This window comes from Calypte anna, chromosome 10, assembly GCF_003957555.1.
Source record: "Calypte anna isolate BGI_N300 chromosome 10, bCalAnn1_v1.p, whole genome shotgun sequence".
Taxonomy (NCBI): domain Eukaryota; kingdom Metazoa; phylum Chordata; class Aves; order Apodiformes; family Trochilidae; genus Calypte; species Calypte anna.
Window position 1 is genome coordinate 21,303,811 of NC_044256.1, and position 24,662 is coordinate 21,328,472.

Below are 24,662 nucleotides of genomic sequence, written 5' to 3' on the forward strand. Positions count from 1 at the left end.
TGCTCCTCTCTCTATTTACCCATCTATTTCTGCAGAGTAAGGACCTAATTGAGCGAGTAACGCGGGAGCTTTGGAGGCGGCTCTGGAAGCCATCACGCAGCACTTTGTGTTTTGGGGAAAGCCTTTTATTCAGAACCATTTGCTCAGGGCACTCAGCCATGGATGGACAGTCCCTGTCCCTGCCTGGGGACAGTGTGGGGCTCCCCAGTGCCTCACAGGGGACAGGGTCCTTGAGAAAGTCTGCTTTGGGTCAATCAGTCCCTAGCATGTTCAGAAGGGAACATCCCTGATGTAAATACGGAAGGTTTAAGTTGGAACCTGGGGACAATTTCTCCCTGGTAAGGGTTGTCAGGGCCTGGCCCAGGCTGCCCAGGGCAGGGCTGGAGTCCCCATCATCCCTGGAGGGGTTTCAGAGCCCTGGAGATGTGGGGATGAGGGACATGGGGTGGGGGTGGCCTTGCCAGGGCTGGGTTAGAGGACTCAATGGTCTTAAAGGTCTTTTCTAACCCAGATGGTTCTGTGATTCAATGATTCCACCCCTCACCTTGGGGCTCAGGGTCAGCTGCCATCTCCAGTGGCATCTCTGGGCATTGAGTGCAGGATGAGACCCTCTGTGACATCAGTGAGGTCATAAAGGGATGGAGACACAGATGGAGCCAGGTGGGAACTGGGTAATTCTGAGCATTTGTCATCCCTCTCTGAAGTCAGGGATGAGATTTCTTACCTTTATTTCTCTGTCCCTTATGTGTGTGCATGAAACTGCACCCTGGACTGAGCCCCTTCCACAGTTCCTGTAGTGCAAATAATGCAGCAGAGATGGGAGATGTCACCAGAATCTGTGTCCTGCATCAAATCCGTGCAACTAGCACTGATTTCTCTGATCCATGCGAGTGTTCCCTTGGTATATTTCCATTTTCCTTCCTGCAGGTTCACAGAACATCACCTCCCCTTAGCCCAGACACTCTCTAATCCCACGTCAGACTCGCTTTGGGCAGGGTTTTTAACAAACTTCTCTTGGACAGACAGAAAGTATCACCTTTCCCCCATTTTAGCCATCTGTGCTACAGGATCACAGGATGTCAGGTTGGAAGGGACCTCGAGGATCATCAGGTCCAACCCTTCTCATAGTGCTGTTTATGTGAGAGGTCTCAGCACCCCATGGAGCTGAGACTTCAAACTTCCCAGAGTGGGGGAAGTGGTGCTGGTCACCTGCCCCCTTGGAAAGGGGGGTCTGTCCCCACCCCTGGGCTGGGTCCCGGGGGTCTCACTGCTGCAGGCACCTTCAAAGCTTTTGAAGCTTCCACCCATGGCCTCTGGATTGCAGAGGGATGGTGTAAAAATAGGAGTCAGGCACTGCAATCAGGTCTGGAGCTCTCTGTCGGCAGCAGCACCTCAAATCATTAAGCCTGAAATAATTTTAATTGGATCCAGAACTCACAAGAGATTTATTTTTCTGTGTCTCTCTGCTGCCATGGTGGGGCTGGACTGGTTTCTCCAGTGTCCCACTGACCATCCATGCACAGAGAGGAGAAAATCCCTGCTTGGCTTTCCAGTCCCTCAGGTCAGAAGTTACTGGGTCCCCCGCTAGTAAGGGGCAGAGTTTAAAGACTGAGAGATAAATATTTTGTTTCCTTTGGGGTGGATAAAGCTCTCGAAAAGCTCTAAGCTGTTGATTTGAGTTCCTGAAACTTCATTGCCTCTGGACACCCTATTCCCACAGGACAAAGGTGTGGGCAGTGGGAGAGCCAAACCCAGGCTCTGCCGGGTGGATTTAGGGCATGCAGGAAAGAAACAATTCCAGTGAAAGAGCTTTTGCATGTCCCAAGTAAAAAAAGAGGTGTTTGTGTCTGCCAGTGAATGGCAGCTCAGTGACCCTTGCCCACACAGACAGTCTCTTTCAGTCATGGGTCTTGAGAGTGTGGGGACTTGGTGAATGAATGAGGCATTAATCAAACAGATATTCAGTGCCCTGGCTGCACAGAAAAGGGGGATAAAAAGTAAAACATTAAAAATTCTGTTTTAGCAGATGGGCCCTAAGAACATTTGCAGCCTCTAATGTGGTTTTTCTCTGTGTGAGAGTGATGAAAAGCTGTGGCTGCATCTGCACACCTTGGAGGCAGCATGAATTCATGGAGGAAAATGCAAAAAATGCCATGAGGGTTAAAAATTAAATCCTCCCTCCACAGAATTCTAATGTATGTTCAAAATGATGTTTGTGTGACAGCTGATTTCAGGTCTTTTACCTGGAGAAGAGCTCATGCAGGAGGGTCTGTAGGCAGGGAAAAGCCTGAGCAGGAGGGGCTGTAGGAACCAGGCGTGTGGAAGGGGCTGGGTGAGCTGGGCTCCTCCCAGCACAGCTGTTGCTCTTTTCAAACATTAATAGAACAAATCTTGTCTTCTGTATGGGAGAATAAGGTCTGGGAAACCCGGATGTGATGCTCCCTTCCACCTTCTGAGCAGCTGAGGCTGCTGCAGCTCCTGGTCCATGTCCCTGGTGCAGGAGTGGGTGCCAGGGACCCCCCAGCACTGCAGCTGCTCGTGGGCTTTGGTTTAGGGATTTCGGGGCTCCTTGGCTCTGGTCATCACAATCAATGTCCTGGTTTGTGCTTCAGCTGCATCTGGGGCTGTGGTTTGTGCTGCTGCTCGCGTGTCCACTGGTGCCTGGTGGCACGGGGGACACGGGCACGCGTGGGCAGTGGGAATTGTCACCTCTCTGAAGTGACAAACGGTGTGGCTTGTGTGGGAGCAGCTCTTGATGAGGTGTCTGTACTCTGCTGATAAGCACTGAGGGGAATTAAAACCTGAAATGACATGGAGAACCCTTGTCTTCTTTTTCCTGTGCGTGAGCAGGGTCTGACAGAGGCACAAATCCTCAGTGCCAGGAGAGGGGCTCAGGCAGCACTTTGGGGCATCAACCAAAGGATGGCTACAGATGTGGGGAGTTGGGTGTCTCAAGGGGAGGTTCTGCTTGTGCCAGGGTGCCCCCAGAAGCTGTGGCTGCCCCTGGCAGTGTCCAAGGCTGGATGGGGCTTGGAGCACCCTGGGCTGGTGGGAGGGGTCCCTGCCCATGGCAGGGGGGCACTGGGGGGGGGGGGGTTAAGGTCCTTCCAACCCAAAGGATGCTGTGAGCCTCTGAGCACAGGATGGGAAACCTGTCAGGGTGAAATCTGTTGCCAGCAGTGGCCTGGAAGATGCTGGACCTTGTTAGAGGTTTCAGAGGGGATGTGGGGCTCCTTCCAGGTGGTGAGGATAGGGCTGCCAATGGTTTGTTTCCAACTGGAGGATGTTTTAAAATGAACACATAAAAGTCCCAGAGAGCCCCAGAGGTTTAAGTGTATTTGAGGAGGACTCTGGTGTGCAAACAGCACCTGGTGTTTGCACAGTTCTCTCAGATGACATTGCTGTAGGGTGGAATGAGAAGCACGGGCAGGCATGGCCCGAGCCCTGGGAGGGTCACAGCTTGGGATGCTGTGGATATGGGGTGGGAGCAGGATGAAGAGGAGGGGCTGGCAGGGGCTTAGGCAGGGAAGGACAGGACAGGGCAGGGCAGGGCAGGACAGGACAGGGCAGGGCAGGGCAGGACAGGACAGGACAGGACAGGACAGGACAGGACAGGACAGGACAGGACAGGCTGGCAGTGCGAGTGCTCTGGAGCTGGCAGAGAGCCTGGGGACATGGGACACGGTCCCGGGCTGCACAGGGGGCCGGCGCTGGCCCCAGCCCTGCCCTTGGCCTCCCTCCCTCCCTCTCGGTGGCCGTCTGGCGAGCGGCTTTCGAGGAAACAACACATCGCTGGGCTCCGGGTAAGGTGTAAGGGGAGGAGGAGGACAAAGACACGGGGGGAAACCGGTGCCGTTCGTCCCCCAGCAGAGATTCGGGCACCGATCTGCCCACGCAAGGATGTGTGAAGAGCAGCCCCGCGTGGGGAGCCCCGGGCTCCCCCTGCCCTGCTCCATCCTCACCCCAACCCAGGCGCTGGGGAAGCCTCAGCTGGGCTGGCACTGAGCCCGGGGACAGGTCTGCACACAGGTTTTGCAGCTGAAGTTTTGTTGCTGGCCTTTATTTTCTTGCCCTGACGGCTGCAGGTGATGCCGTGGGGTCACCTTGGGTTTGAATGTTTAACGAGAGGTTTAAATGTTTTCCTGTGTCCTGCCAGCCCCGGGACACTGCTACAGGAATGTAGAGTTTGTGTCTTGGTGGGATCCTGCTGCTCTCCCGGCCCAAATCCTGGGCAGAGCTGCCCGTGGAGCCAGGAATACAGACAAGGGGCTGTGTCCCAGGGTCCTGTCCCACTCCTCTGCTGAGCCCCCACTGCCCCTCAGGGGTGGTGGTGTTGGGATCGTCCCTCCTGCTGCTGGGATGAGGATTCCTGATGCTTCTGGCTGGCAGCCACAATTCGGGGTAATTCCTTCCCGGATAAAAGCTGCTCCAGACCCCTCTGCTCAGGCAGAGCTCTGCAGCTGAGTCCAGCAGGGATCAGCTCAGCCCTCCAGCATCTCCCAGTTCCAGGCCAGCTGCAACTTTCTGGACTGCAGTAGCTTTGTAGCTTTTTTTTCCTTTTTTTTGGGGGGGTGGTGGAGGCTGGGGGGTGTGTGTGCCTCAGCTGCCAGCCCAGCTGCAGTCACAGCTTCTGCAGCAAAACAAAGCACTCTCCATGCCAGAGCTGTAAGAGCAGCTTGAATGAGCCTGAGCACCCCCTGGCTTGGTTCCCCAGCCTTGTCCTCTCACGGCTCCTCCTTATATAACCCCAAGGCTCCAGTCCTGTTTTCATGCATAATTATTCGTTTGATTGGAAGGGATGCTGGGGTAGGATGATGGAGCTGGAAGAGCATTCCCTACCTGCCTGCCCTTCCTGCATCCCTCCCTCGGGCTGGCCAGAGGCTTCTTCAGAGCCCAGACATTTCTGGAGTTTGGAGACATCCAACCACACTGGAGTGAAGGGGGTGGAGGATGTTTCAGGGCGACCCCACCTCTCTCCCTGCTGTGTTCTGTGGTGCTTCAGGGCCACGGGAGGGTGCTCAGGGCTCACCTTGCACCATTCTACCTTATTGAACTTCTTCGCCAGTTCACTAATGGGAAACCATGGTGTGGAGGTTCCTGTTAGAGCTGATGGGCATCACCACAGCTGCTCACACAGTGCCATCAGGCTGTGCCATGCTGTGCCATGCCAAGCTGTGCTGTGTCATGGGAGCAGTGGCAACAGGGGTGGCACAGCAGGGAGGGTGCTGAGAGACCCTCCGTGGGGATATGGGTGATGATTCCCCCTTAGGAGAGGGGCTGGGGGACCAACACTGTCTCCCTGCTGGGGGGCAACCGGGGTGCAGGTCCTAAAGCTCCTTTTCTGATGAACCAGACTCAGCTTCCCATTTTTTTAACCATGGCTTTGGATGGAAATGGCAGGGACATTGTCAGTGCTGTGATGATAATCATGACAGTAATGAATGGGAATTCTTTTTCATCTCACTCCTCTCTGCACACCTGGCTGGTTGGTCCTGGTCGGTCCTGGTTGGTCCTGGTCAGTTCTGGTCGGTCCTGATTGGTCCTGGTCGGTTCTGGTTGGTCCTGGTCAGTCCTGGTTGGTCCTGGACAGTTCTGGTCGGTCCTGGTTGGTCCCAGCCAGTCCCTGCTGTCTGGACCATGGGGTTTGGTGCCCAGAGGGGTTCATGCTGCTGCTGCTGCTTTTCCTGCTTGGCTGAGCCATTCTGCCGAGGGGCTCAGGCAGTGATTTGACAGACTCTCTCTCCTTATAGTTTGTTTCATGGTTTTGAAAGATTTATTTGAATAAATTGCCAGATGAAACACAGCTTTCAACTTGCTGACCTGCTGGGGTATTGTAGCCTTCCAGCAGTGCCATCGGGGAAAATTCGAGCCTTAGAAGTTTGCCTGGTATAAATGAATTGCCTTGGAGGTGTTTTGATGCAAAACTGCATGAAGCAGAAAGGGAGGTTTGGTGACCCTGTGTGTGTGTGGTTAAGGGAGAAATTAAAACTTTCCCATAGGTTTGAAGGGCTGAGTTGTTTACCATGGTTGGCTGGGGCTGGTTGTGGAGCAGAAAGCTGGCAGGGCCACGGGGAATAACAGCTCCTGGCAAATGCTGAATGCAAACCCAAACCTCCTGCCCAGCTCCTGTGTCTGGTGAGAGTCGTGTAAAAGCTGTGGTGATGGCTGGGGAAGAGCTGCTCAGACCACAAGTGTGTTCCTGGGATGAAATACCTCTCAAGGACATTTTTAGGTGCTGTTTCTCCAGAATGGGTCAAGGTTTCACCCTCCTTCCCACCAGCCCCCCAGATTCCAGTGAGGGGTCTGGTAATGGCTGTGATGCTGCAGAAGAGGCAGGGGGATGCATTGGCTGGAGGCAAACCTTGCTGGAGCCAAGATTGCCTTCTGTACAGGGAATAGTTTAACAGCACAGCACAGTTACTGCTGTATTTGTAAGCAGGGAAGTAATCCAGGCTTTCCTCCTGTGGTTGTGGCATTACCCTTGGGAGTTGTGGGGCTGTGTGTGCACAGCTGTACCCCCCTCATTTCCATCACAGAATCACAGGGGGGTTTAGGTTGGAAGGAAACCTTAAAAGATCATCTTGCAAAGCTCCCAGGGGCAGGTGGGGCAGGAGGGCACGGGGCAGAGACCCTCCTGGTGCCCTGCAGTGGGGTGAGGAGCAACAGGGAGAGCTGTGGGTGCCTTCTGAGCAGAGTGGCACAACACGGGGTATAATGTGTGGCTGGTGACCGTCCTGTTATTAATAGTTAATTAGTCTGCTCTGTATTGCAGAGCATGTGGGCATGGGAGGGAATTGCCAGCCAAGCAAACCACTGAACTTGGAGTTGCATTTCTGGCATTCAGCCTCTGAGGGAAGCACTCTCCAGGTTTTTCCTGGAGAGCTCATTACAGAGACAATAAAGACCCGTGATAAATAGATGCTGCTGTTATTAACACGCGTCCCTAGAAACTGGTCTGAAAAACTCAGCTCTTGGACAATAAAACTGTGCCCTTGATTTGTGTGGCAGCGTGTTCCCTCCCGTTGCCATGGCTCAGCATCCTCCAGCCATGCTCCCAGCTGCTGCCTGCTCACATCAACCCTTTCCCAGCCTGGCTCTGCTCGGCTTGGGGGTATTTGCATTTTAAAGCCGTCGGGAATGCCCTTCACGCGAACCCTGAGCATCCATTTTACAACTATTCCTGTTTATTCTGTTTTCCTGCCCTCCCTGTGGTTGCTGTGAGCAGACTGCCCCTTCCTCAGGGCAAGGCTGAGGTGGGCATTGGGTGTCACCCCCCACACCCACTCCCCCGGGGCCAGGAGAGCTGGGAGAGGGAAATTTTACAGCGAGTTGGATTGCTGGGCTGTGTTTAAATATCTGTGTGCATGAAGTGTGAGGTGGAGAGCGTCTGGGTGCCAGCAGGGCAGCTCTGCACCCACCCCGGGCAGAGGCACCTCCAGTGCTGGGCAGAGGGCCCAGGCAGGTGCCCCTGACCCACTGATTCCTTCCTCCATCCCCATCTCTCTGCTTTTGGGGTTTCCACAGAAGCCACAGGTGCAGCTGGCAGCAGCGGATGTTTTCTGGAGCCTGCATTCAGAGCAGCACTAACCTTTGGATTTGGGGGCACCATGAGCTGCAGATCCAGCACCCCCAGGGCAGTTTATTCCTCTCTTTAATCCCCTTTATTTTTGTGTCCTGTTTCTAAGTCAAATTCATCTGCCTCCAGCTCCAGAGGCAGCTGGTCTTGGTGCTGCTTTCCTTCACTTGATTGAGGAGCCCTTTAGTAGTGGGTATTTTCTCTCTGTGAAGTCACTTACCCATAATAATCATCATGTCACCTCTCACTCCTCCTTCCACATATCTGAGATACTGAGCTCTTCAACCACCCACCCCAAAGACAACATCTCTGCCTTCCCAACAATTCCCACCTCTTTTTGGCAGGATGTATTTCTGTTCAGCCTGTGCATGGGGGTTCCATAGGGTTTCCTCTGGGTGTGTGCTTTTCCAGTTACCACTTCTTGCAGCACCTTCCCATGGATCTGCTGCCGTTCTGCATTCACACCTCTTTCTGTGGATTCCTGACTGCTGGAACCCCACAGTTTGGTGCCAAAATCCCCCAGACAGCCTGGAACCTTCCTGTCCCTGAAAGGAACCCTCTTGATTTGCCTGAATGGAATTGCTCAGAGTAAACCAAAATCCTGTGGTGGCCATTTCTTCTGTACGAGGCAGCAGAAGCTCCTGGAATTGGTTTTCCAAGCAATACACACCCATAATTTGCTTTCAACCATGAAGAAAAAGGAAAAAAACAGACGGGCTAAAGAGAGGCAGCTGAAAAGTGCACACAGCAAAGACTGGAAGTGTTTGTTCTTGGTGGGTGTTCTCAGAGATCCAGTCCTGGCAGCAGGGAGGGAGATGCCCCTGGACACTGGACACTTCTTCACCTGGGGATGTAATTTCAGAGACAAGAGCAGCACTTGGCCACAGCTGCCTCATCCCTGGGCATGGGGCTGGCTTCCCCACCTGCCTGGGGAGGGATTTCTCAGCTTCTTTCTCATCCGATGATTTTTTGGCTCACGGAAGCAGTGAAGGTGAAAATTTAAATGAAAAGACAAAGAGGCTTTGGAGCGAACAAATTGGAAAACAAACTCAGTGGAACAAGGGGAAAAGGCCTGTGAAATGCAAGAAATTGCATGGTTAGAAACGGAGCTCAGCCAAAAATGAGCTGGTTGCGTTTGTTTCCCGCAGGGCAATTAGTGGGCAGTTAATTCCTATATTCTTGAGGAGGTTTCTGGGTTACTCTGCCTGTGTCGCTCTCTCTGATCCTGGTTTTTGAGGTTTTGTTTTTAATGAGGGTCTGGGCTGGTCCCACGCCGGGTGAGGAGGAGGAGGATGGAGAGGGCAGTGGGTGCAGACCCCAAAGCAGCACTGCAGGGGGTTGGGCAGAACAGGGTCCCCTCTCCCAACCCCCCCAGTTTTGGGCTCAAGGCACAGATTCACGGCTTTGTTCATTGGTGGAGATTTTGGGGAAAACATCTGCCCACCGAGTGCCCTCAGCCCCAGCCCCGGGGCGGGGAGGGCAGTGGCATCTGTGTGGGTTTGTGGATAGTTTTACCTCCTGCTCAGCTGCAGATTGCTGCTTCCCCTCGGCCGGCGTGCGAGCTCCTTCCCGGACCCCTCGGTGACATAAAGCAAAGTGACACTTTTGCGCATGATGTCACGCTCGTATAAAAATACTCGTGGCTGTCCACCGAGATCTTTGTACAGCCGCAACAGCCGAAATCTGGGGCATCTGCGGCCGGGGTGCCCGGGGCTGTGAATTTCCATATTGTCGTCTGCAGTTGATGATTCTCCTCCCGCCTGGCTCCCCAGGAGTGCCAGGGAGGCACAGGAGGTTCCAGCCCCCCAAGGGCTGATCGCTGCCAGGTCGTTGCCAGATCGTTGCCAGTCGTTATCAGGGAGGCGGCAGTGACCAGGTTTGGGGAACAAGATTGTCACTTTTTTTATCTCGTGCCCCATGGTGACAGTGGCAGTTAAGCACCAGGAGGAGCTGCAAATGCCCTTTTTGTCCTTCTTTTAGTTGTTATTATTATTATTCATTCCCCAACGTTTGCATTGTCAGAGAATGCCCACAGGTCTGTGTGCCCCGGGGAGCCCCCGCAGCATCCTCCGGGCGGTCCATGTGTGAGGTGGCCACCCCTGGTGGGACAGCTTCGGGCTCTGTCAGCGGAGATGCCTCTTCCAAATCCTGCTTTTCCTCTAAAAACTCTCCCGAGAGCTCCCCTTGGCACCCGTGGGTCCCCGGGTGGGACTGTGCTGTCTCGGGGAGGTGTCTGTGTGGATGTACACACCTACAGACAGCTCCAGGTTTTTGAAAGCCAGCATGTAGAGTCTACAAATCGCTGTGCAAGGTGACCTTATGTGACAAAGGACATCAGTGCTAAGGCACCGGGATGCTCCTGAAGGCTCAGCCAGGGGCCAGGCTGCACCCGGGGTCCCTCCCAAAGCCTCGCAGTGCGGGGACGTTTTGTGCCAAGGAGCTTCAGGCAGGGATGAGGCAGGGGACCAGGAGATTTTTAGCTGATGCTTGGCAGAAAGGATGGAGAGGCAGGAATTGTTGTGCAGGGGGAGCGGGGCCGGCAGGAAGAGCAGATGGCAATGTTTAGAGTCAGAGGGAAATATTTAAATAAGTTGGCTGCTGAAGGATGGGCTTTTCTGACTGGCAGTCCCTGGGGGTGAAGCTGCTGCTGATGTTTGCAGATGACCTGAGTGGTCATAAATGAGGTTTTCTGGGGTCGGTGCTTTGCTCTCCCCTCCCCACAGTTTGGGCTCAAGGCACAGACACAGCTTTGTTCACCTGGTGGTCCCCATGGTGTGGGCCTGTTCCCAAATGCCTTCATTTCCCCTCCCTCCCATCTTATTAATCTTCTGAGCCAGACCTCCCAAAGCCCAACAGGAGCAGCAGCAGGCCAGCTCTGGGTGGCTGAAGATGCTCGGGTTTGGATCTGCAGGGTACAGGGAGGTGGGGCTGAGGATGGAGCCAGCCTGTGTGTACACAGCTGAGACAGTAAACCAGTTGCCCTCTTTCCAGACCTGCTGCTTGGAGATGGGGGATGGACCCACCACCGGATCAGCTCACAGAGCTGGGAGGTTGGAGGAGCCCCCTGGCTTCCCCATTGCTCCATCCCTTGGTGTTGGGCTCAGTCCTGGTGAGCAGCTCCTGCAGCAGGACCAGGGATGAGTCCCCTGGCAGAGTCCCCACTCCCTGTCACCCTGCCTGTCCCCACAGCCTCTGCTCCATCAGCCCTGTCACTAGGCACTTTGTTTTAACCTATTCACTGCTTCTATGAGTGAGGAGCTGGAGTGTCCCCTCCCTGGCCAAATGCTGGAGTTCCACCTTGGCTGGAATTCCTGCTCCTGCTTGGGCTTGAGTTGGATCCTGCAGCTCCCCTCGTCTCCCTGTCCATCACCCCATGGTCTGCAGTCCCTTCACAGCCAGGACTTGGGGACACTCTGTTACCTTCCCTGCTTCCCATTCCCAGGTGGGTGCTGTGCTTGGATTGGCAGAGAGAAGTTGTTATTTTGCGATTTTTGTGTAGCTTACCCTCCAGTTCTGATCTCTTGGTACCAGCAGCCTGGCATCTCGTTCCCTTCCCCAGTTTGTCTGCCAACTTCACAGCAATACAAGGGTTTCCTTTAGAATTTTTGTTAAAATCTGGGGAGTAAGACCCATTTTCTCAAGGGTCTCTGTCAAACTCACCCCCAGCAGTTTCCTCTTCCCACGCTAACTGCATTGCAGGCAGCTTTTAATCCATTTAGTGCGAGTGATGTTGATGTTGTATCATTCTAATTTTTAATCAAAAATGTCATGCAGTACTGGGTTAAGTGTCTTGAGGAAGTCTAAGGATATTAAATCAACACTGTTGCCTTTATTAACCGATTCTTAAGCTCATCAAAAGATCAGACAGGTTTGACAGGGCTCACCTTTCCCAAGCTGTGTTCAGCTCCCCCGTTTTGGCAGCTCGTTTATTTTTCCCGTGATGGGGGTTGGGCTGGAGGGATGAGTTTGCTGGTGCTGAGACCCATCCGGCCCCTTCTGCTGTTGCCAGGGTGCTCTTCTGCTTCAGACCTTGGAGATTTCTCATGCAGAGGCACAAAATGAGATGAATTCCTGATTGTGAGGGGAACTGCAGAACCCTGCCCTGGCCGGCAGTCCTGTCCCACAGAAATGGCAATTTAAATGCTTAAACCCAGAGTCTGCCAAGGGCTCTCTGCTGAATGCAAATATTTGAACCCTTCCATCAAAAGCAAAGCCATGAGCTGGGTCCTGGCCCTGCAGAGCAGGGGAAAGTGAGTTGGGCACTGCCTAATTTGACCTCTGTGTGGTCACCTTGAAATCTGTGACCGAAAATGGGAGCAGGGGGGGAAAGTTCCTGGCCATGGGTCCTGGAGGGAGACCCGGGGCTTTGGTTCTCCCAGGGGATGGTCTGGCTGTGGGAGCAGATCCGGGGCTGGGAGCTGGCACATGGATTTTCCTGGGGATACCGCAGGAATGCACCTTTCCTCCTGCCCGGGGGGAGGTTGTAGCCTACGGAAGCCTAATTTAGGATAATTATCTTTAATACCGCGTTTATGTGGCAATATATTGTTTTAATTTCATAACAGTGCCAGATCTGATACTGAGTGTTTCCAGCTCGGCTCTGAGCTCCCCGAGGCGGTGTTTATTAACAGCATTTCCGTGTGTCCACATTTCATGTTTATTAGTGCCATCTTTAATTAAGGGAGGTAAATATCGCTGGTGCGGGCTGCGCGGCCCTCCTGACGCCGGCAGCTGGAAATGCAGCGGGAGGGGAAAGGAGCTCAGGGTCTGGAGGAGAGGTTTTTTTCTTTTGTCTCCTCTTTGTTAGCTCTCCCGGTTCTCCCTCCCTGCAGCCGCAGAGCTGCTGTGTCAGCGCTGAGTCACCACTTCGTGGTTCTCCTTCACATCTCCCCTCGCTCCGGAGACAGACACGGAGACAGCTCCGAACTTCCCGCAGTCGTTGTGTCTGCAGAACACGCTGAGGGGGTTGCTGGAGGGCATTTCCCCCCCCAGCCCCCGGGCAGAGCCCTGCTGGGGGATTGGGGAGGTGAAGGGGGGCACGGACTGGTCTGGGGGAGCTGTTGGAGCACAGAGGGACCTGGGGATAAATAACTCCTGGTGCAGCTGCACAAGTGCCCCTTGGAGGTGACACCAGGAGCTCTTGGAACTTAGACAGCTGAGATGAGGTACCAAGTACCAGCAGGCTGGGAAAAGCCCATTCCTGCATCCAGGAGCCCTGTGTGGGGTGCAGGTGGGTGTCCCTGGGTGCAGGGCCCTTCCCAGGCAGGGAGGGAACTGGTGTCCCAGTGGTACCTGGCTGCAGGAAGCTGTGCCCGGGCTGGGGCTGGCCTGGCAGTGCCTCTGACTTGGCTGTGCAAAGAGGTTCTGTTTTTTTTTCCTCCAGGCCTAATCTTTGTCACCCTTGAGATAACTGGATGTGATAGTGTAGGCACAATGACTTCACTGCCATAATTATATTTTTTTTCTGCAGGCCTGTGTTTTAAAATAAACTCTAGAGCAAATGCACTGAGTTACATCTTCATCTCCTTTATTTCATTCTACTGGGAGGGCTGAACACTCAGTTGTTCCTCAGTTGTTCCTCAGGGCCAGGCTCACCCAGCTTTGCTCTCCCTCCCTCTCCAGATGGGTTGAGCTCAGGTATTTGCCACACAAGGCTATACAGAGGTTTTAAAATTTAGGTTTTGTTCTGAGGGACAGAAATTGCTTTAATTAATGAAATCCTGCAGAACCTGGGACCCCGCTATGGGTGGGGATGGACGGTACCCATAGGTAGGACTTCATAGCCTTGAGACCTAATTCTGGTTTCACTCAACACAATAAAACCCACTGGCAAGTGGGCACCTGCTCTGCTCCAGCTGTACTCCCTCCTGTGCCCAGCCTGGGTCTCCATGGTCTCACCTGCTGTTGAGGTTTGTTGGGGTCCTCATGCCAAAGGCTTCTGAAGGAAACATCTCATGGGGGTCTGAACCCTCTTCTGTGAAACATGTGTCCTGTGGGAAGTGGCTCTGTAGGAAAGAGAGCAGGAATAATAATCTGTATTTACTCTTGAGCTGTCACTCGTTGAGTAAATCTGGTGTTTGGGTATTCAGCTGGCATTAGCTTCAATCCAGTGCTTGATCAGAAGTCTCCTTCCATTAAATCGTGCAGTTCTCATCTGCTGATCTGGGCTGTGGTAGAGCTTATGCAGCCATCTGGGCTTAAAACAATGACTTTCTACATTGACATGAGTAATCCTCCTGCCTGACATCATTTAATCAGTATTTTGTATGAATGTATTGTAAATGCACTGGGCTGGGGGTTTGGGTTCCCAAATCTGCTTCTGTGCCCAAGTGTGGACTCTGTAGTGCAGAAACCCGTGTCCTGCACCTCCAGGACCACGAGTGCAGTGGAGTCCTGGGGTCCCTGTGGGGTGCTGGTGCTCAGGGTGAGGGTCCCTGGGACCCCCGTTCCTCTGGGGGATGCAGCCGTGCCAGCCTCTCCTGAGAGCTGCTGCTGTCACTGCAGATCTGTCCTCCAGGTCTGGCTGTGTACAAACTTCACTGCTTCCCAGCCCCTGGGAGAGCCCTGGGCCGTGTTCCTGTAGATTATTTTTATCTCTAAATATGAAATTGTCTCTAAGCAGCATTTAAAGCTCGTGTCACTGCCCTGGTGGTGGTGGCTGTCCAGGACACCGATGTGAGCATGGAAAGGGGCTCTGGGCTGGAGAGCTGGGACTGTTTCTTGCAATGTCTGTGCTTTTAGTATTGCCAAGAGTTGATCTTTAAAAGCGATAATTTGTTGGAATCTGTTTAATGCCCTGGCCAAGCTCAAGGGGATGGTTGTGCTCTGCAGTTCCCATGCTCTTCCAGCAGATCCCCGGCTGCTCCGGAGCAGCTCTGCAGCAGCTCCCAGTCCCAGCCTTTTTCCTTTCCAGTCCATGGGCTTGTCCTGGTCCCAGCCTTTGTCCTTTTCAGTCCATGGGCTTGTCCTGGTCCCAGCCTTTGTCCTTTTCAGTCCATGGGCTTGTTGTCCTGCTGGCCACTTAGCCATGAGACTCCATCTGCTCAATCCTCTTGGCTTCGCAGCAGCCAGGGTGGGTTTTGGGTCACAGGGAGCCTGGTGGGTGCTCCTGTTCCTTCTCTGCTGTGCAAATGCAGCAAAACGCTGCCTGTAAAGCCTCAGTGCTCCCATCTTGCTGCTTCTCATCTCTAGACAGCATGCTCTGTGGAACATTCTGTTGTTGTCATTGCTGAGTGGAGGTAAGGATCCTTTATTCTGTCTTTGATATGGAAAGTAAACAAATGAACGTGGATGCATCCTTCTGGAGCCCTTTGGGGTTTAGTGCTCAACTGGGCTGGGCCTCAGCTCCTTCCCTGGCTCCTTCCCTGCTCCCTGGGGAGGTGCTGGGGATGCGGTGCCCAGAGGAGGAGAGAGGGAGGGAAGCAACACCCGCTGCTGCTGTGTTGGGAGCGTGGGTCACATCCCTTGTTCTGCAGAATGGACAATGGGAAGTGCTTTTGCTTTTAGACATCAGTCACTTCAGCTGGCTGGGAGTGCTTTCCTCCTGCACAGCCGCAGCTCCCTGCTCCCCCCCCACCAGCCATGAGCTGTCGGGGGGTGTTGCTGAGACTCGTCTTTTCCTAAAACACTTTTTGGTACCCCTCACCGTGCAGTCCCAGGGCTGTTTCCCTGCGTGGATAGAAGGACCTGGCACAGGGGTTGAGAATCTCGGGGTGGACTGGGTCATCCTCAGCCCCCCAGAGCTGCTGCAAACCTGTGCAGGGGGCTGGGGAGAAGCTGTGGGGTGCTGGTCCAGGGGCTGGTGGGGTTCACGCAGCGGTGGGGCTGGAAAGGATGTCTGTGTCTGTGTCCTCAGCTCTCTGCAGCCATCTCCTGCCGGAGGGTGGGATGGGGCCAAGGGGTGAGCACAGGGCAGAGAATTAAGTTCACTTGTTTCTGCTTAGAACAAAAAGTCATTCTGCTTACGGCTCGCTGTGGTAATTGGATTGTGCCTGAGAAGTTGGGAAGTGCACGGAAGGACACTGTTCTCTCTGCTATCCCTGAAGGATGGCACATCCTTCCTGCAGATGTTAGCTGCAGATCCTGAATCCATGCCTTTAAATACCAAACAAGCTCCTTCTCTGCCTAGGTTGTATAATTTGGGGGGTTTTGGGGTTTTTTTCCCCATCTGTTTTTAACCTGGGCTGCTCCCTGCAGCCATGGGCTCTCGGTGCTCTCCTGCTCCTCTTGGTTGGGGGCACCCCAGTTTGGGGGCTGGTGTTGGGCACAGCTTTGCTTGCTCTTGGCTGGGAAGGGCCTGAGGTGCCCTGACAAGTTTTCTGCCAAATACCAAGCACGGTGTCCTGGGGGTGTTCTGAGGGGAAGATGTCAACCCACATCACCATCCCCCAAATCACGTCGCCCTCTTGGATTCATCTGAAAAGGTCGTGGCTGACAGTGACATGTGGCTGGAAGGATGGAGGCCTTTGAGGGGGGGGGGGGCTTGTCTTTAAAAATAGCTTCAGCTGAGTGAAGGGACACGGAGGGTGACAGGGGCTGTGCAGTCCCTGCAGACCCCCAGGGCTGTCCCGGAGCTGGGGGTCCAGGTGATGCAGGCACTGCTGCATCCTCTGCCCAGGAGGAGCTGCTGGGGAAGTGCCAGGTTGGTTGTGCCCGTGGAGCTGAGGTCTCCAGGTGCTGCCTTGTTCTGGGCTGGCAATTAATGGCCGCAGCTCACCCGGGAGAAGTGCTGCTTTCTTCCCGGCTGTGTCTGCAAGCCCAGGTTATCTTCAAAGGCTTTGATTTACAGAAGAAAGAAGGGAGAGAGAGAGAAGTCAGTGTGAAAGGTCAACATCCATTTCAGGCAAAAGCTTTGGTTGAGTCCCAGGTGAAACCAGAAAATTTGCATTTAAATGAATATGTATTTTGAGACATTAAACCCACAGGCAAAACGAAGGCCTTGCTGGGATGACAAATACATCCCTTCCTCTTGGTTGTTCCTGGTGTCCTGCCAGCCAGCCTTTAGAAATAAAACCACGTCAGCTAAAGCAGGTTTTTTCCTTTTCTTTTCTGGACACCACAGCCTACTGTAGACCTGCACCTGAGCTACCCATGCTTGAAATGATAGAAGAAAAGAACTGGTGGATTTGCAGGGTCTGTGTTTGATGCTCAGGAGAAGGATCTTTGGGCTGTTCTGCACTGCCAGGTCAGCTTCTCTTTTGTCCTAAAATCCTAATAAACAGTGGAAATTTTGTTTAGAGAAGGGGCAAGCAAGTCAGCCCTGGGTGACCTGGGAAGCAAAGTGAGGCTTTGGTCGGGTTTTTTTGTTTTCTTTTTTTTAAGTCCTTGGTGCAGCCAAAGCCCCATCCCGGGCAGGCTGGGTGCTAGGGCAGAGGAATGAGTCCTGCACGGCATCCTCTGCTCCTATGGGTGCTGGGCTGGTATCAGGGGAAGTTTTGAGGCCCTGGAGGGATGGGATCCGACTGTCATCTCCGGGGTGAGACCTCCTGCAGGACCCGCAGCCTTCCCAAGGTGGCAGAGCACACACAGCAAAGAGCTGCTGTGTCCCTGTCCCCAGGGAATGGGTAAGGGGGGGCAGCGCTGCTGATCCTCTGCAAACCCCAGAGCAGGTCTGCAGAGGGACGAGCACCCTAAAATGAGCACTTATGGATCTCTGGTGCCCTCACGGGTTCTCATCCCAACGAGTTTTGATCTCAGACTCGTGATGAAGGCACCGATGTGTTTGAAGCATCTGCTGCAGGAGCCGAGCTGTGACCAAAGCTCCCCGGGGCCAGCAGCCGGCACGACCCGGCTCCTGCCCAGCAGAGGGGATGCTGCCCACACCTCAGCCCCTGCCTGATCCTCCTGGCTTCAGGGACAAAGGGGCTGGGGACATGGGACTCAGTCCCTTGCAGGTGATGCTGAGGCTGTGTTCTGCTCCTCAATGTTCTGAACATCATTTTAAATCCCCAGAGCTGCCCGGCATCTGTGTGAGCTTCCCCCTCAGCCAAGGTGTTCTTCTTGGTGGCCATGAGTGGCCAAGCTGCCCTGGTTGGTGGCTCTGGGGACACAGATGGGCTGTGTTTGTTTCTGCCCACCTGAATCCCCCCAAAGGGAGCTTGGGGAGGGGGAGAAGGGAGCAGACAGCAGCTCTTGCAGCATCCTGAGGGGCTGTCCCCAAACAGCCCCATGCTGGCCCTGCCATCCCTGGGCCCTCCCTGGGTTGCCAGCAGCCTTCCACCTCCCTCCCCTCCCCCAGTTTGTGCTTTCCCAGCCCCTCCAAAGGCTTGATCTGTCCAAGGATGGACTCTGAAAGAGACTGCAGGCACTCTGCAGAGTGCTTATCCTCTTTTCTGAGGTTTATTCCACGGTCATGTTGGTAAAATAACATTGTCATCGTGAAGATTTACATCCCACGGTGCTTGCATCCGTATCTCGTTTTCTGCTGAAGGCAGCATCAGATTTATTGGAAAGTTTCCTCTGTCTGTTGTTCTATTCATGTTTACAGCTTAAAATGCTCTCTTCCCTCTCCCTAGGAATCACCTTCTGGGAGGATTAACAATCCTGCAGTCAGGTGCTGCTGTGGTTATAGAAAGAAAAAAAAAAAAAAAAAAAAGGGAAAAAAAAAAAAAAAAATTATTTGGTGCTGTGCAGGGAGCAATGTGATGTCTCCGAGGACAAGGATCTTCCCGTGGCTGGGTAAATCAGAGTTCATTATCATGTTAATCTGACTGATTACAGCCTCCCAAAAGGACTCCACATATGGTCACTTCTGTAGCACAAATCAGATCTGGTTTGCTATAATCACAAGGCTCCTGCTCGTCACTTCCTTGCTCGATGATCTTTATTCATGAACGGCAACTCCGGGTGATTTAAATATTGGTTTTGAACCTGCTTTTGATTCCAGATCGGGGTTTTGAACTTCTACCTTGTGTTTGGGTCCAGGCTTTTGCCCTTATTTCTGTTTGCTTTGTTTTGGTTCCGCTGTTTCCCTCCCCAGGAGCTGGTGCCACGTCCCCTACCCCTGCCCAGGAGCATCATTCCTGGGGGGCACCGGGACCTGGAAGCCGCGGTGCTGGGCTTGGGGGTGGGAGGGTCCAGGAGGGTTCGGTTCGGGCTCTTGGCTTTGTTCTGCTTGCTCGGAGTTCCCACGGCTTTGGTCAAACTTCTCCCACCAAATTCTTCCAGCGGTTTATGGGAGGTGACAGCCAGGCTTGGGGGTGACACTGGTGCGGGGTGGGTGGGGGGCGGAGGAAGAGCCCGGCTGGGCTGTGCCTTCACCAGGAGCTTCCCTACCCCTCGCCCCTGAGCTCCTTCCAGCGCCTCACTTCGCTTTCATGAAAAGTAAATTTTTAATGAACCATTTATACTTTTCTTTCTTTTCTCCCATGAGCTTCGTGCTGCATTCAGCTGCTGGGAGAGCAGCGAGCTTCTGAGCAGGAACCTTGCCAAGAAAACCGAGGGGCCTGGGCTTCAGGGTGGGAGCAGCACACAGAAATTTTTATTTTTCTGTTGTTCGTTTTGGTTTATTTCCCATTATCTGCGTGTGCGGTAGCAGTGACCCCAGAATTCAGCGCTCATTCCTGCAGGGTCTGGAAACGGGCACAGCTTCCACAGGGAGATTCCCTACAGCAAATCCCCATCCCTCTGCCGGGCAGGCTCCTGGCTCTGCCCCTGGCTCAGGGATGCCCCGGGGGTTTCCCGGCTCCTCTGCCCCGTTCGGGTGGTTTGGACGAGAGGAGGACACCGGGTGCTGCCGGTGGCATTGCTGCCCGAGCTCCTGAAAGTTCCTTCTTTGGTTTACAAGGTCTGACTCCCCTTTGCTGGGGCCGGAGGGTGCTGAGCCCGAGCTGACAGCCCTGGGGTCCCGTGGGAACGCGGGGATTGGGTCCCCGGGGCCGTTCCCATCCTCACGGGCACCGGAGCTGCTCCCCAGCTCATCCTGACACCGAGTGGGTGACATCTGGTGCTGCTCCAGGGTCACTCCGGCTCGGGATGAGTCTGGAAGTGCAGCAGATGATCCCGTCTGCAGGAGCCAAACCGGGCAGCCCCGGGCTGTGCAAACATCAGAGGTGAAGCTGCTGAGGAGTTTCTGGTTCCCCCTGCAGCAAGCAGGGCTCAGCTCCTGCAGGGCAATGCTTCCTCTTCCTCTTCCTCTTCCTCTTCCTCTTCCTCTTCCTCTTCCTCTTCCTCTTCCTCTTCCTCTTCCTCTTCCTCTTCCTCTTCCTCTTCCTCTTCCTCTTCCTCTTCCTCTCCCTCTCCCTCTCCCTCTCCCTCTCCCTCTCCCTCTCCCTCTCCCTCTCCCTCTCCCTCTCCTCTCCCTCTAACTCTCTCTCTCCCTCTTCTTCTCTCCTTCTCTCCCCCTCTCCCTCTCCCTCTCTCTCCCTCTCTCTCCCTCTCCCTGTGGTTCCTGTGAGTCTGTTTATCAGCTTCTCAATATCAGACACCAGAGTTTGTTGCCCCAGGACTCTTGGTTGCTGTCGGGAGCCGAGTGCCAATTTAAACAAGAGCTCACATGGAACCACTCGGGGCTTGCATGAATGAAAAAAAAATCCTGTGAGTTATTGGAAAAACCAATTTGGTTTTATGGAGAGAGGTGCTCAGTGCCTCTAAATTATAGAGTTATAAATTCCAAATTTAATTCACACAAGTTATGCAGCAGCAAAATGTCAGGTGAGGTGTCATCCATCACTGGGATGCACGGCATGGGCTGCTGGGGAGCTGGGGGGGTGCCCTGGGCACCCTCTCCAGGACTTGGCTGCAGGATCTCTGCTGGTACCATGGAGTCCTTGTCACCTCAGGTGATGATTAGCAGATGGTGACACCCTGCCTTGGGCTGAGGGGGGAAATGATATTTCTGGTGATGAAAGAAATCACTAACTCAAAGCTGAGGCTCTGGGTAACCCCATGGGTGTTCTGGGGAAATGTGGAAAAAAATGTTTCTTGCCTTAAACGAGTCAGGGGAGTAGATTCTTCCCAAAACAAGACATCAGTACCTCAGGCCTGGCAGAGCAGAATCGTTTTTCTTATTCACAGACACACACACTGAGGTTTTCCATTACCAGGCTGATACCACAATGCTGTGGAGCACAAATGCTGTGTCTTTGGAGGGGGGCAGCCCAAAATCCACCTGGACCAAGCTCCAGGTCCATGGGTTAAATCTCCTGGGAGCCTGTGGCCCAGCAGAAGCCAGAACAGCTTCATAAGGAGAGCTCCTGGGCTGAGCATTTTCTGCAGGGATCTGAACTCCTCCATAGCCCAGGACCTTCTGCATGCACCAACATGTCCAAGAGTTCAGAAATCTGCTTGTGGCTTAAAACAAGGAATCGATAAGCTGGAGTTGAAGGCTCTGAGAGCCACTTCATTAGTAACTTTCCTTCTCAAAAGCTTTATAAACTTCTGGAGCAAACTGCCCTGATAAGTCTTGAAGACAGAAATTACTGTGTCAGCTCAGAAGAAGGATTACAGATAACAGGGAATTAATACCAAAATGCATATGCTATAAATATAACAGGATAACAGCCAAGTGTTATGTAAAACCATTAGTTGCCCTCCTTGGGTGGGCAGGGAAAGGGGGGGCTGCAGCAGCAGTGCTGGGGGCTGCAGGGGGGCTCTCAGGGCCCTGTTGCACATCTCCCACTGTTCTGGGATTCTCCATCCTGAGGATTGGAGCCTGTGGCAGGGCGGGATGGTCGGGCTTGCAGGAGGAAGGTCTCAGCACCTGCAAGAGCTGCTCTGTGCCCACCCCTCCTGTCCCATCAGGGACCTTGCCACCCCCTTAGGGACACTTGGCTCGTGGTGCCTTCCTCTGCAGCCCCTCCTCAGGAGCTGTAGGGAGAGAGGGGACATTGCAGGTAATGCTCCTGCAGGGGGGCTGCAGGCTGCTCTGCTCCAGAGCTCTATCCCCATCTGGGAATGAGCATCCTCGGGGATAATCTGGACCATTTGCTCCTCTCCCTGTGGCTCAGAGGAGACCCAGGCTTGGTTTGGGGGCTGGCAGAGCTCCTGGCTGTTAGGAGGACTTCACCCTGCCTGCAAAGTGAACATTAACTTGTCTGAGGGATAATAAATCCTGAATTTTGAAAATGAGGCATTTAACCACAATGTTGCAATCAAATTGGTCATGAAAATCTCTTCCTGTTGGCAGAGGAGCTGTTGGGTCTTTGATCTCTCCCAGCTCAGACATTGCTGCCAAAGAGACTTAAGCTTAAACTTCACTTTCTAAAATAGACTTTTTTTGACAGTTTCCTTTAAAAAATAATCTTCTCCTAAGCTCAGGAGAGGAATGGCCAACTCCACAATGAGGTTTCCAAATCTCATTGTACAGAAAGGAGCTGCTTTCAGCTGCTGCTATTTCTGCCCTAAATCCTCTGCTTGATCCACGGGTGGGTTGGGGTAATTCATGGTCTGGGCTTGAGAAGAGCAAAAGCTGCAGTGGGTCTGGGGGCCCTGCGGGGCCAGGTGGGTCCCAGCTGGAGGTTTGGTGGGTTCTGCTGAGGAGCAGCCCCTGGGGTCTGTTAGCATGGGGGGGTTCCTGTCACTGAGCCATGGGCAAGTGTGTTTGCCACTGGAAAACTCCAGCAGGATCTCCCAGCTGTCAGCACAGCGCTGTCTTTCTGTCCTGTCATAAAAAGGGACCATAAAACTCCCTGGAAGAGCTGGTTCCTGAGGCCATCTTCTCCTTGAGAAGGGAGCAGTAAATCCTGGGGTGAAGCTGTTGCTCCTCAATGCTTCACCAAGATGCTGTGGGACTGGGGGGGTTGGGGAGTGAGGGGTTCCTGGAGCCAGCACCTCCCCTCCAGGGGAAGAGCCTTGGTCACTGGTCCCAGTGACATCCCAGTACTCTTGGATAAGATCAGAGGGGAGAGAAACTGAGCTGGGGGGACAGGTCCAGCCTGCTGGGCCCTGAAAGGCTGACCTCAAAACCTGGCAAGCCCCAGGAGAGGTAGAAGCCTTACTTTATAAGAACATATAAAGATCAAAACGCAGAATATTTAAGCTGGTATTATGCAATAGGCAGCTCTTTTAAGTTGTGATTTGTAAAGACAGTTCAGATAATTTCCTGAAAGACATACTCATAATGATTAATTTAGAATATGTTAAATTCAAGTTAGAGAGATCAAAGGGAAAGCATTTCCCCCTGTAAGGCCGTTTGCATTTTTACACTTTCACTGTGTTCCACTGGGCTGGGGGGATGCCTGGTGTGTCCTTTGTTGTCACTGCCCTGGGCTGACATCACAGAGAAAGCATCTTGTGGATGTTGGTGCTCAGCTGGGGCATGGACAGGGAAGGGGAAATAGCCCAGAGCAAATCACTGCAAAAGCATCTCTGGAAGGTGCAGGGGGTGTGATGCTGAGGGGGGGCAGGCTTGTTGCTGTTTTCTGTCTCCTGGGGTCTGGGTAGGGCCTTTTGTGCCCCATGGGTGAGCAGGGCTGGGGGGTTCGTTCTGCTGCTGCAGTTTCTCTCTCTCCTCAAGCTCCATTGCTGCTTCAGCCCTCAGTGTAAAAATGAATATTCTTTAATGAATGACCAATATCTTGCTCTAACTCAGGAAAAGAGATGTGGACTCTGGCAGGTTTCACTGTTCCTTCCCACTCTGTGCCCTTGCACCCGAGCTGGGTGCACAGCCTGTGCTGGGTGCTGGTTGTGTTTGGCAGTGATGGATGGCACAGGCAGGGATGCAATTAGCCTATTAATAAAGCACAATCTGGGCCATGCTCAGAGCTCAGCTCCTCAGGATGCAGCTCAGGAGGGAGCAGTCTCCTTTCCCCAGCTGTGGCTGGGTCGGGATGTCACTGGGGTCCTGGTGCCCTCAGCTCTCTGCATTTCCCCACCAAACACAGGAAGGATCAGGGTGTCCTGGGCCCTCTCACAGTGCCCAGATTCAGTGTGTGATTCAGTCTTTGCAGTGCTGGAAATTAAATTTTTAGTAACTTTGAGATGTATCAGGCTTTATATCACTAATACTTTAAAATTCCATTAGTGTTCAGTCTGGTGCTGTCTGGGGGTTGTATTGGCACACGGGATCTCACTGAGCTGTAATTCTCTTTGCCCCCCTGCTCCCTGTCTCTTCTGCACAGGCTGCTCCTGGAGGAGCCATCAACGTGGGGAGTCCTGCAGAGCCCAGGGAGGGGGAAGGTTTGTCCTGAAAAGGGCAGCAGAAAAGGGCTCAGAAGAAATATGCTAAAACTGGGAGGTCAGCACTGGGCTCCTGCTGACAAGGAGAAGGGTGCTGTGACCTCTGCTGTGCCACCAGACAGGGACCCAGCAGCAGAGCTGGGACCTTGCTGAGACCCAGCTGAGAACATGGGGTGGGCAAAGCCCAGAATTCAGTTTCCCACCCAAGGCTTCACTGTGACTCAAGCAAATGTGGGGTTTGGTGGATGCTGTGGTGTCTCACAGCCTCAGCATCACTCCTGGGTCAGGACAGGGATGGGGACTGGGACTGGTGTGCTCTGGAGTCCTGCTCCTGGCTGCTGTTGGGCTGCTCTTCAGCTGGGACAGGAGATGGTTTCTGAGCTGAAAATATCACTGCTGAGTCATGGAATCATTTGGGTTGGAGAAGACCTTTGAGATCATTGAGTCCAACCTCTAACCCAGCCCTGCCAAGGCCACCACTGCCCCGTGTCCCTCAGCACCACATCTCCAGGGCTCTGAGACCCCTCCAGGGATGGGGACTCCACCTGGGCCAGGCCCTGACATCCCTTTCCAGGGGGAAATTGTTCCCAATCTCCAATCTGCTGGTGGGACTTGCAGTGTGCTTGCTGTCACTTTACAGGTTCCAGACCCAGCATGTCCCAGCTCCACCACCCTCCCCTGCCCCTTTGTGATCAAGTTTCTTTGTCTTGCAGAGAGATGCCAAGGGCCAGTACCTCTTTGACCTTCTCTGCCACCACCTGAACCTGCTGGAGAAGGATTACTTTGGCATTCGGTTTGTGGACCCTGACAAGCAGAGGGTGAGAGCCCCCCCTGCCCTGGGGGGAACTTGGTGCTATCAGAGTTGTCTGTGCAGCTGAGAACCAGGGTGTGAAGCAAATGGCTGTGATAAAATCCGGTGCTGAGGGGCAGGGAAGGGTGTGGGTGTCCTGATGGGTCCTTTCATTTCCAA

At 53.6% G+C, this 24,662-nt stretch overlaps 1 protein-coding gene across 3 annotated transcripts in view; it reads left to right on the forward strand.

Moving 5' to 3' along the window:
- The window catches only part of FRMD5 (FERM domain containing 5), a 50,345-nt gene that overhangs the window by 12,633 nt on the left and 13,050 nt on the right, over nucleotides 1–24,662 (forward strand). For 2 of the 3 annotated variants that reach the window (XM_030457308.1, XM_030457310.1), the window contains exon 2: nucleotides 24,406–24,510. The exons of the other annotated variant lie outside the window; for it this stretch is intronic. In XM_030457308.1, coding sequence (XP_030313168.1) covers nucleotides 24,406–24,510 — 105 coding nt within the window. The remainder of the gene's footprint in view (nucleotides 1–24,405; nucleotides 24,511–24,662) is intronic. 3 annotated transcript variants of the gene reach the window in all.